The sequence below is a fragment of the Helianthus annuus genome, chromosome 4, assembly GCF_002127325.2.
Source record: "Helianthus annuus cultivar XRQ/B chromosome 4, HanXRQr2.0-SUNRISE, whole genome shotgun sequence".
Taxonomy (NCBI): domain Eukaryota; kingdom Viridiplantae; phylum Streptophyta; class Magnoliopsida; order Asterales; family Asteraceae; genus Helianthus; species Helianthus annuus.
This window is the reverse complement of record NC_035436.2, coordinates 33,796,134-33,807,477: the sequence shown is the minus strand read 5'-3', so window position 1 is coordinate 33,807,477 and position 11,344 is coordinate 33,796,134. Positions and strand designations below refer to the sequence as shown.

Here is an 11,344-nt window from a genome sequence, read left to right as displayed (position 1 = left end):
TTTTGTACTCTTCTTGTAGAAGATTACCAAAGAATCGATAAACTAACAGAAAAACCAGTGCCATCATATCACGAATAAGAAAACTAACTTAAGTACTATACAATATATCACGAGACGACGGATAAACTAACGGTAAACAATTATACTATTGTAAATTGCCACTCCCGCCGCATCGCGCGGGTACGTGACTAGTATATATATATATATATATCTATACTATATTAATAAGCATATCCAAAGGACTTCTTAAGGTCATTAAAATTTCCTTAAAACACCCTTAAAGCATGATGTACAAGTGTTTTAAGCACTAGAAAACATCACTTTCCACTTATACCCTCCTACTAAAAAACACAAATACATTAGGTTTCATATTCATTTCAAAACATTTCAAAATCGCCCGCCTCTCTCTCTGGCATTCCAGATCTGGATCTAGGGTTCTTCTACATCATAGGTTTCATTTGATTTTCGTAGTGAATAATGTTATCATGCTCATTTCATTTGAAGGACTTCCGATCTAATCTTTGTTACGGGCCTACAATCGAATGGACAAGAGGCGGAGAGGCGTCGATTTTCTCATAATCGAGAGAAGGATGAAGGGCAGCGATGAACTTGATTCTGATAGGAGTTTCAAGGGTAAGTTTTTGAGTTTTCTTTTGCTTATCGTTCGAATGAAGCCATAATTCACGGCTGGTGTTGGCATTGGTACCCTAATTCTCTTCTTTGATTTGTACATAAATGGACTGACTCTAAAAGTTTCTTTTCATTTGGATTGAAAATGTTGTTACTGATTCTTTACGTTTGGTTAGTGTACAGGTTGGTGGAAGTAATTTAATAGGTCAGAGTGGTGGTCTTTTCGTGGGGTGGGGGCTGTATCTTGGGTTTGGGACTGGTTGTGTCTTGGTGTGGGTGTGTTTTGGTGTCTAGCTGGTTCACCGCTTGGTGAGGTTCCGATCAAATTCCGGTGAGTCCTATTTCTTATACATATCTCATTTACTTTTGACGTGGGTGATGTTTCGAAGCAATTTGTTGTCATCGTTTGAAACACAGGGGATATTGCTAAAGAGGACCAACAATTAGAAGTAGATTGTGACATGGTGAAGATATGATGGTCGTTTGCTCCATGTCTACCAACTGATTGTGGAAAGTCATCAGAGAAACTCTGCTTATACACATCAAACTTTTAAAGGGGGTCAAGATTTTTGTTGGTTTTTGTGAAAGTATGGTTAGATATGTCTCTAATTTTATACACAATTTTATGGTTTGTTATTGTGGATCAAAATGTCATTTAAGAAATTTGATTATGCAGGTGGGATGGAAGTGAACCATACAATAGAAGTAGAGTTGGGGGTTTAGGTTTCGGTAGTAACAGAAGGCATTGGGAGAAACAGGGATCGTTTGACAACAGAGGGCGTTGAAGCGAGCGTAGGTATGACGGCAACTTTTTTTATAGTGTTTCGTGTTTCGGGGTAGATGTTCTTTTTCAGGTTGTCTAGGTTGTTTTCTGTTTTGTCTATGAAAGTTGTAACACATGTGCACAACAGGTGTATGGGGTAGAAACTTTTGCAAGCCTTTTCAAGTGCTTATGATATGATTAACATAGTATCGACTGTACTTATTTTGTAATGGTTAACCTGGATCTTCTTGCAAATAGCAGTGTTTTTTGATACAGTTAAGGGTTAATAAACTCCGCTAATGGCTGATTTAATTGTAGTTAATTGACCATTGTATTTCTAGGGCTCAATCATCAAGACAATGAAGATGAACAAAAAGAAGTGACTGATAATGGCTAGCTGTGTTCGACGGCATCAAAAATGGTGGTAGTTGAGTAGGAGGATGAGCTTGGTTAGACGACGACGCTGGTGGTGTGTTGAGAACCTAACCGCCACCTCCGACGATGGCGGGTAAGGTTTCATCACAAATCCGACGTTTCATTCCAGGTGAGGTTTGGTTTTGTTTGTTTAATTTATGGCGATTGGAGTCATTTTTGACAGGATTCCATTCTGGTCATATGCAAAGCTTATTATAACATGCTGGTTGGTTATACCGCAGTTTAGCGGTGCTGCATATGTATATCAGCAATATATTCGACCTTTCTATGTAGGAAACCACACTATTAATGTGTTCTATGTTCCGAGTAAAAAGGACTTGTTCACGGACCCCACGCAAGATGACATTGTCGTCTCTGCTGATAAATACGTTCGAGAAATCGGGCCGGATGCTTTTTCTGGATATGGCTACGTGCAAGAAAGCCTACCTCAAGAAACTATACAACATGTATGCACATATATATGGATATGTTTCATCACCTTTTTCTTCTTTTTTTCGTCGATTTTTGTTTTTATTTATTTGAAAAATAGGTTGTTTAGGAACGAGATTGGTAGTTTACGGTGAATTTGGTACTTGTTATAGTTTTAGGCAGTTTGCTATCCTTGGGAGCTAACTCATGGCAAATTTAATAATTTTCTTAAAAGTTCGCTCCCTTGACTAGCGAACTTGGACTACCAGCATGGCAGGGTCCTTGTTCGAGTTGCAAAAAGCGCCTAGAAGTATTAGTCTTATTCCTAAACAATCCATTGCCAAAAATTTCATCTTCCATTACCAGCATATAATGTTTCTTTTTTTCAAGATCCGATATATATTTATGTGTTTCCTGTTTGGTTTGCAGTTCGATATGAATGGCGAAGCGAAGTATAGAGGGAACACTTTGTTCTCTGAAGATGACTATGTGTATTAAGGCTGTTCTGCGGATCATACAACTTGTCGTACAGCAGGCGATGTATGGTCAGATTTATGGTTTCGGTCTGTTAACAAGCATAAACCTTTTTTTATAAATTTTTTAGCGTATAAAAATAAAGAAAATTTGTAATATGGTTATATACTCGAAATATGTTTTAATAAAGCTGTGGTTACCTTATTTGAGTTGGCCAAATGGTTGAATACAGATATGGTTCAACTTACTGGCTACCCAAAGTTCTTCCTTATGCTCTTTATCAAGCAGATGGGCACATATTAGACTGCGCTTTGCAGTTTTATCGTGATCAGACTGGCTCTGATAAGAAAGAAATATTTGGAGCTGCTTTACCTGCGCTTTTGGATGAACTCATCTGTTCTGTGGATGTTGATGATTCCGTTGATAACAGCATAAGGTAATATGTCTCATGTCGATTTAATTTGTAAGTTAGTTAACTGCAATATTTTTCTTTGTTAAAATTTCAGAGTAAACATGCATCCAAATTCCAAATCACTGGCCATTGAAATGTTTAGAGGAGGAACTTTTAATTCATTTACTTATGAATGGTTTGATTTGTTTATTTTTATTCTCAAATGGGTGAATAAAAAATGCAGCTACAGGGAAAGCATGTGCAGGTTAACTTCTGACCCTTTTTGACCATATGGGAGATGGAAGTGACTTCAACATTATACATGTTGCAGGCTGATATGTACTTCATATTACTCACAGCAAGTTCACAAGCCTTTTTCCATCTTAAAGAATGCAGGCAAGTGTTTTTTTTTCCTTTTTTAATGTCCAAAAAATATGGTAAAATGGCTTATTTGAGTAATGGGTCATAATGTGTAGTTTTTTAGAGTGAAGTACACGAATGGTCCTTGTGATTAACCAAAATTTTGGTTTTGGTCCCTAGCTTTTCCAAAATACACGGATGGTCCCTGTGGTTTGCATTTTGTAACGTATTTATCCCCGGCTAACAAATCCTTGGTTTAAAAAAGCGCGCCTTAAGCGCGCTTAAGCGCAAAGCGCATCTAGGCGCAAACCCCATCGCCTTGTGTGACACAAGGCACACGATGTACAAGAAGCGTAGCTGAGATGCGCTTTTTAGGGTGAAATCGACCTAAGGTGCAGCTGAGGCGCACACTTTTTGTACATGGGGTGTTTCTATGACAAGATTTCAAACCTTTTGGATCCAGATGCGGAAAAACAAACCTTTGAACGAAAGTCGCAAAACTGGCTAAACCTCATAGCATAGTTATCAAATGCGCTAGGCGCACTCAAGGCGCATAGGCATCGCCTAGGGCCTAGGCGCAAAGCGCAAAAAAAGCGAGGGCCTGAGAAAAAAAAAAGCGAATTTAAAAGAAAAATAATTACTATACATTATGTATTGAAAAATTAATAAATATATCTTGTAGGTATATAAAATTAATATTACTCTATAAATATATTATAGAACTAATATAATAAGATTTTAAAATCATCTAATTAGTTAAAAAACGATTTAAGATAACCTGTGTACAGTGTACTTGCTATGGTAATTTAAAATATGTTAAAAGAAAAATGAATTTTGTTTTATTATTGAAATAGTCTTTTCTGCAAAAGTGACTGCAAAGGTAAGGTCAAACAGTGTCAAAATTTTCTGCAAAACAGCTTTAAGAGGAAGCTTTTTAGGTGTCTTCTTTTTCACTCTTCATCTTCTTCTTTCTCCCCTCCGGTGATGCACCCACAACCGGAGATCTGTTCCAGACGAAATTTAGCATCATTTTGCAAAAGGTTCGCCGGAAACTGACAAGAATCTGGCCGGAAAAGTCACCGGAAAGTTGTTTTTGGCCGGAAATTTACCAGAAGTGCGCCTTTGACGGCGCAAAGCGGCATGGTTGCGCCTCGCCTGAAAATTGCGCCTAGGCGCAACAGGCGAGCGCTTTTGATAACTATGCCTCATAGGGACGAAAATGGATTTTACTCTATTTTTTAATATTTGAGTATCCATTGATTTTATTTCTTTTTGCAGATTTTATAGAGGGTACCAGAGACTTTATGCTTCCATGCATGATAAAGGGATAGGCCCCAGTAAAACTCAGTTCAGAAGGGATGAAAACTATGGTAAAATAATCTTTCGGTTTTTTTTTTAATATATGCATCATCTTTTTTCTAATTTTACAGAAGGTATTTCTTGATTAAGTCACAAAATTACTGAACCATATATTCCGGTTTTTTTTTTTTAATATATGGATTTATTTTTTGTATATTTGTTCCAACTGCTCATCCGATGGCCATTTGGCAGTCAAATAGAGAATGTTGATGGGCTTTTGGTTTTGTATGATGTAGTTGATATATAGGTCTGATACCGGTGAGATTCTTGGACTACATATACTGGGGATGCATGCTGGTGATCTTATCCATAAAGCATCAAATGCCATTGCATTAGGAATTCGTGTTCAGGCAGGAGGGGCTGAGGTGCTGCGTGAAGTGGCGGAGAGTGGAAGCGAACGCGAAACGTATGCTAACAGCGCTTCGTGAACGGGATAATGGTGAAGAGGGTAGGGATTAGAGAGCTTTGTTGGAAGGAGGGGCGAGTCAAACTCGGTATGGAGGAGGCTACTCAACTGCATTCTAATGGGTTAGTGCAATAGCATTTAGTATGATAATCTTAAAATGTGATTTTTGCTAGGGTGTAATTGTAAATGATAATTTTTTTTTTTGTAATTTTATTGGTGATTGATCTGAGAATGGTACTTAAATAAGAGTGTAAATAAATAACACACAACTATATGGTTTTGATCATAAAGTCTGTTTGATCTTGTTTGATGTATTATATTTTTGTAGTTATTAGAAATCCTGTTTGCAGAGGTGATAATAAGACTGCGTGCAGTCAAAGAGGAAACGACGACATGTGTTTATGTTTATAGTTTAAATATATATTTTTATTTGTCTTGATAGCATGTAAATCAAAACAGATTTAAGAGATAAATAAAAAGAAAGAAAATGAGACAGCCAAAAAAATCTGTTTGATAGTTAGTTTTATTCACTATTTAGCCGCGCAGTGAATAAAACTAAATATCTGAAGGGAGGTTTCTCGAAACTTTGTTTTCTAAATTCAATATATGTTTCTCGACAAGTTGTTAGGAAGTCCAAACGTTTGAAAATATGTGTAAAAAATGTTTGTTCCTATTTCAAAAATCTTAGCCAACAAGTTACGAACATGTATTATGTCATGGGCGTCTATGATATAGAAAATCAAGGTAACATAACATAGCAATCGCATTTGCATCTACAAGTCATTATCTTGAACAATATCAACAAAATGGATACTAGGTCACGTACCTTTACTTTGTTACGTACTTCGTCAACAAGCAACCAAGATGAAGATACATGCTATGTAAATAGTTTCATTCTTTAATCACTTTAAGGGGGATACGACATCCGATTTTATTTTAACACCTTATCCCCATCATTTGAACATCCAAGTGATCAAATTAGTTGAAGTGGCTCAAAACCGAATCGCTCCGTGCATATCCCTAAACTCACCAATTTAAGTGATGTTTCCCGCCGCATCGTGCGGGTAAACGACTAGTATATATATATATATATATATATATATATATATATATATATATATATATATATATATACGGGTGATTATAATTATTGAAGTCAATTTAGATTTTGTTAATTTTTTTTTCAAAAATCAACTAAAACATAAATCAAATCAAAATAACAAAAGTATAATTAACATCATAAATGAATTATTAGATTATGTTTCAATAAATTTGTTAAAGATAAAGCTAAATTTAGATTTATGTATTTATAATAAATTTACGTCAGATATTATTATAATAAATTACATCGAAATTATTTTATTTAACAGCATTTTATTGAAGTTACAAAGGGAATTATTATAATTATTTTCTACTATGTGTAATCTTAATTATTTTTTAAACAATTTTTTTAGTTACTGAAAAGTTATTAAAGGAAGAAGGTGCCATGTGGCATTTTTTAGAATTAGTAAGAGAGAAGATGCCATGTGACATTCTTTACACTCCTTTATTAGAATTAGATTATCCTATTTTATAACTATAATATTTACTTTCCTAGGGTAAAGTGTATAGGTCTTAACCAGTGTTGTAAATATTACTAGGCGTTAGTCGACTGGTGAGGTACAGACTAACAATTAATAACGATCAACAGGGATTAACTGAATTGAGATTTCATGTGTAATTTTTTGTTTTATATGTATATACACACATTTTTATACATAATTTTTCTAAGTAGAAATGTTTTAACACATTTTTCGACCTATATTATATTTTAGTTTAAGAATCTATTTTTTGTGTATTTACACTAGTAGCATAATTATGTAACCACTCTAGTGTAATTGCACATAATTACTCTATTACAGTAAATACAGGATATAAAATTTATTTTTTCCATTTTTCAACTAAACATCATTCTTAAGTAGATGTGCATGGAAAAAAAACTTAAAAAAAGATCATCCTTCACTTCTCACATTATATGTTAAGATCTATTTATATTTAATCTTTACCCTTTTATGTAATATATAGAGTTATAGTAAATCATAATTATGTTTTTAACAATGACAAAATAAATATAAAAGATGTTTATCATATATTTTAGGGTTATTGGATTTTATCATCCCCAACTATTGGCTAATGGCTGCTGCCACCCTCAATTATCACTTTAACGTCCGTCACCCACAACTTAACACTTAGCGTGTTCTGTTAACACGTCGTTGATCAATAACTTTTGATCCTGTTTTTATATTTTTAGGGGTGTCAGAGGGATCTTAGGATGGTTTTAGGGATCTCTGGAGACCCTGAAAAGTTAGTAACAAGCTCAAAAGTTAGTGATCAGTTAGCGACATGGTGACAGAACAAACTAAGTGTTAAGTTGGGGGTGGCGGACGTTTAAGTGATAGTTGGGGGTGGTAGCGGCCAATAGTCAATAGTTAGGGGTGATAAAATCCAATAACCCTATATTTTGTACACTTTTATAGGGGTTAGGATCAAATACAAAGTCTCCTAAAAATAAGAAGTCGCAAGAAGGGTATCAAACAGACTCTGATTGACCTCATTCAAGCCGCATTGGAACCGTCTCTTCGAACTCTACGATAGGAGATTTTAGGTTTTTGTTTTTAGATGTTTAGCTTGTAGATTTTAGACTTTTTGTTTACATCATTGTTTCTTTTTATTTAGGGTAAATTACTTTTTGAATCCCTGTGTTTTATAGGTTTTAACCACTTAAGTCCAAAAGCAAAAAGTTTAACGACCTGAGTCCCCATAAGCATTTTCTTTAACCATTTGAGTCCAAATTTCTAACATTGTTAGAATTTTTTGGTTAACTATTGTTAAATGACCAAAATACCCTTATAATAAAAAATAAAAAAAATATTACTTCTCTGTCTCTCTTTTTAACCTAATTAAATCCCCATTTCAATCCCCTTTTCAATCCCCATTTCACACTTTCTTCATCTTCAATCCCCATTTCAATCTCTCTTTTTAACCTAATTAAATCCTCTTTTCATCACCCACAACACCCACAACTTCAATCTCGGTTGCAGATCGAAAATCAACCAACATGGGTCAAGAAATCATCGCCGTATCTACCCCGGCAACTGCCGCAGCCTCACCACCGCCGCCGCCAACGTCGTGGTAAAGGTAGAGAGAAAGAGAGGAGGATCAAGAACATCGAATCTCATCAAGAGAAACGTCTGTTTGGGTTTGATTCAAGAATATTGCAAGAAATTTTGATCAGGATTCTTGATTAGGGTTCTTGAGTAATTGCAGGATCAAGAACATCAAATCTCATCAAGAGAAACGTCTGTTAGATATCGATGATGAAGAAACCATTCACCCAACAAAAAGTTCATAATTTCAACTTTAGCACATCCAAACACCCTGTATGTATGCATAATTTTCCCCTGACATGGAATATATACTGATCTAAAACTGTTTTTTAATAATTATTTCATGTTTCTTTCAACTTATGTGTTTTGAAAACTTACAGTGAAGATATTGGATTGGAGAGAGGGCGGTCTTGCCACTGCTGTCGAGACCGCAAATTTGCGTACGTCTTTTCGACAAGAGGTTGCTGTATGGCATAAGTTTGATCGTCCAACAAGAACCCACAATAAAGGTGATAGTGGTGGAGGTGCGGTGGGGATGGTGGTGGTGCAGTGGTGGTGCGGTGGTGTTAATGGTGGTGGTAGGCGTAGAGAGAAAGAGAGGAGGGTTGGATTAAAGACTTGTTCCTTATACTCTTGTGCATATAAGACTTGTACTTTGTGTGTAAATGACCAAATTACCCTTGTAGTTAACAAACTTGGTGGATGGAGTTAGAAATTTGGACTCAAATGGTTAAAGAAAATGCTTATGGGGAATCAGGTCGTTAAACTTTTTGTTTTTGGACTCAACTAGTTAAAACCCATAAACAAAGGGACTCAAAAAGTAATCTACCATTTTATTAATCATAGTGTCTTTTTTATATTTGTGTCATCATGTCTTTTTGTGACTCTTTATGTCTTTTTTCTTCGAAATTGTGTTATAATTTTCAGATTGTGTTATATTTTGTGATCTATTATATTTTTGTACACTTATTATTTTTAGAATTCTTTATAAAATACTTTGCTCATTATTGTGAGGCTTAACTGGTGTAGGATTATGAAAGTGTTTATAGGGTTTTTGGGTTTGTAAAGCTTTTTAGGTATGGTAATCGTACTTGTGAAAGTAGGAGACTCCAAATTTTTATTTTATATTATCTTTTCTTTTTTCTAGTAACTCAATAAACATATAATTTTTTGAACGAAATTAACATATAATTTGATTTTACTATAATAATTTGTACAATTTTAACTTTTCTAAAAAATCTAAACACATAGTTTTGTTTAATTTCTTTATCGTCTTCTTCAGATGTAAATTTTATTAAAAGTAGTTTTCTTTCAAAATAATTTAAAGAATCCATGTCGTTTATATGGCTGTTAAGGTTGTTTGTTTGTGTAAAATGCAAGAATAAAATATAATATTTTTTGTGTACTATTTACCAGCATCATGCTGCGGATCAATTCATCGGTGTAGAGCTCAGGCTCCGATTTTTGAAGCGATAACAACATCTGAATCATATTCTTTCTCTGCTTCCCATTACTACAAGTTTCCATGTTCTCCTTTAACTCCTCCAGTAGCTCCTGCATGAACAAGTCTCGCTTTGCTTGCAAAGCGATCAATCTTTTTTCCAATTTGCTCACTCCTAACCACCTCAACATTGGCACGAAGTCCCCTACATTTGTAGCTCCAACAAGCTTCAAAATCTCATTCACAATCTCCTGAAATCGATGTGCCTTTTCCTTCTCCTCATCTATTAGCACATCATCTTTACTATAATAATATCTTTTACCAGAAATCATCCTCATCACAACATTAAGCGTTAGGTCAACCAAGATAGGCCTAACATGCACCACAGTGTCCAGTTTCAACGATGATTGATAGAGTTTATGCGTCATATGGTGCACTTCATCCGCACGAATGGGTTCAAACTCTGTTAGTCGATGAGATGAGAAGATTTCAAGAGAGGAGATACGGCGGAGGTTCCGCCAGTGGTCGCCATAGGGTGCAAAGACAAGGCTGGTGTAATTGTAGCCAAGATATTTGCCTGGAATAAAGGTGTTAAAATAAATAAATAAAAACAGGCATACTGGGTGTGTGAGTTAGTCATTAAAAAAAAAATTAATAATACCTGCAAGCAGCTCAGGGCGGTTTGCAAACACGATATCATTCTTGGTGAGACATTCTTCGGCGGTGGAGGGAGAGGAGACAACAAGAACTCGGCGTGAACCAAATTGCAAGAGTTGGACCGGGCCGTGTTTTGTTGAGAGTTTGGCGAGGGACCGGTGGAATGGTTTGTTGAGAAGGTAGAGATGGCCGATTATAGGTAGGGGAGGGAGCCATGGTCTTGGTGGAAGGTTTTGGAGTTTGTGGAAGAAGTAATCTGTGAAGATAGAAATGGCTAAGAATATTAATGAGATTAATGGGATGTAATAATATAACGCTTCCATCTTTTCTAACAACGTTCGAACACACCATGTCTATTACTCCTGTGTTTCATTTATATATAAAGGAATAATTCTGCTTTCACATAGTGGGATTCTATTGGCACACCGTTCCCTCTATCCGGACACTTTGAAACAGAGGCGAAGCTTGAAAATTTCAACCTTCGGACACTTTGAAACAGTGGCGAAGCTTGAAAATTACAACCGAGGGGTCGAAAGTCACTGGACCTAAAAGTATACACCTAAAAAAATATTTTTTTATAAAACCGGGGGGTCGAAAACGTATATTCCTAAAAAATTCTATACAAAACGTACATACATAACACTACTGAGCGAAAAGTTCGGGGGGTCGGACGCCCCCTCTGGCCCCTTCATAGCTGCGCCACTACTTTGAATGTCCTATACGGTTCGTATAGGCCTATACGATCCGTATTGGATAAAGTTAAGACATGGCAGATTGACAGGTGCAGGGCTTGTCTGGCGGCTGGCCTATACGCATCGTATAAGCCTATAAGATGTGTATTAAGGCCCTGAATTTTTGAGGTTTGATTTTTTGG

The 11,344-nt window shown here is 35.7% G+C and overlaps 2 protein-coding genes across 14 annotated transcripts; one reads left to right on the top strand and one right to left on the bottom strand.

The window, feature by feature from the left end:
* Nucleotides 1-376: 376 nt before the first annotated feature.
* LOC110936087 lies at nt 377-5,530 on the top strand. 13 transcript variants are annotated; one of them, XR_004891588.1, is made up of 7 exons: nt 377-633; nt 807-961; nt 1,048-1,217; nt 1,307-1,426; nt 1,735-2,274; nt 2,666-3,146; nt 5,057-5,530. XR_004891588.1 is itself a non-coding variant. In XM_035989156.1 (7 exons), exons 2-6 carry the CDS (start codon nt 2,676-2,678, stop codon nt 4,790-4,792), a joined length of 444 nt encoding a protein of 147 aa, XP_035845049.1. In that variant the 5' UTR covers nt 2,520-2,546; nt 2,666-2,675; the 3' UTR covers nt 4,793-4,831; nt 5,057-5,530. The 13 variants fall into 13 exon arrangements, 1 of the variants encoding a protein (XP_035845049.1); XR_004891592.1 differs by lacking the exon at nt 5,057-5,530 and having other exon boundaries at nt 1,735-1,937; nt 2,143-2,274; nt 2,666-3,495; XR_004891586.1 differs by lacking the exon at nt 5,057-5,530 and having other exon boundaries at nt 1,735-1,937; nt 2,102-2,274; nt 2,666-3,495.
* Nucleotides 5,531-9,185: 3,655 nt separating this feature from the next.
* On the bottom strand, nt 9,186-10,796 carry LOC110933181 (cytochrome P450 81E8). The gene is made up of 3 exons (XM_022176415.2): nt 10,475-10,796; nt 9,786-10,390; nt 9,186-9,197 (listed from the first exon to the last, which is right to left on the bottom strand). Exons 1-3 carry the CDS (start codon nt 10,791-10,793, stop codon nt 9,186-9,188), a joined length of 936 nt encoding a protein of 311 aa, XP_022032107.1. The 5' UTR covers nt 10,794-10,796.
* Nucleotides 10,797-11,344: the final 548 nt, after the last annotated feature.

Excerpts from the sequence above, each read along its gene's own strand:
- LOC110936087 (XM_035989156.1), top strand. The coding sequence starts at position 2,676 with ATGGCGAAGCGAAGTATAGAGGGAACACTTTGTTCTCTGAAGATGACT. Across the intron at positions 2,777-2,942 it reads CTTGTCGTACAGCAGGCGAT|ATATGGTTCAACTTACTGGC; the intron begins GTATGGTCAGAT and ends GGTTGAATACAG. Across the intron at positions 3,498-4,739 it reads TTCCATCTTAAAGAATGCAG|ATTTTATAGAGGGTACCAGA; the intron begins GCAAGTGTTTTT and ends TTCTTTTTGCAG.
- LOC110933181 (XM_022176415.2), bottom strand. The coding sequence starts at position 10,793 with ATGGAAGCGTTATATTATTACATCCCATTAATCTCATTAATATTCTTA. Across the intron at positions 10,391-10,474 it reads CCGCCCTGAGCTGCTTGCAG|GCAAATATCTTGGCTACAAT; the intron begins GTATTATTAATT and ends CCTTTATTCCAG.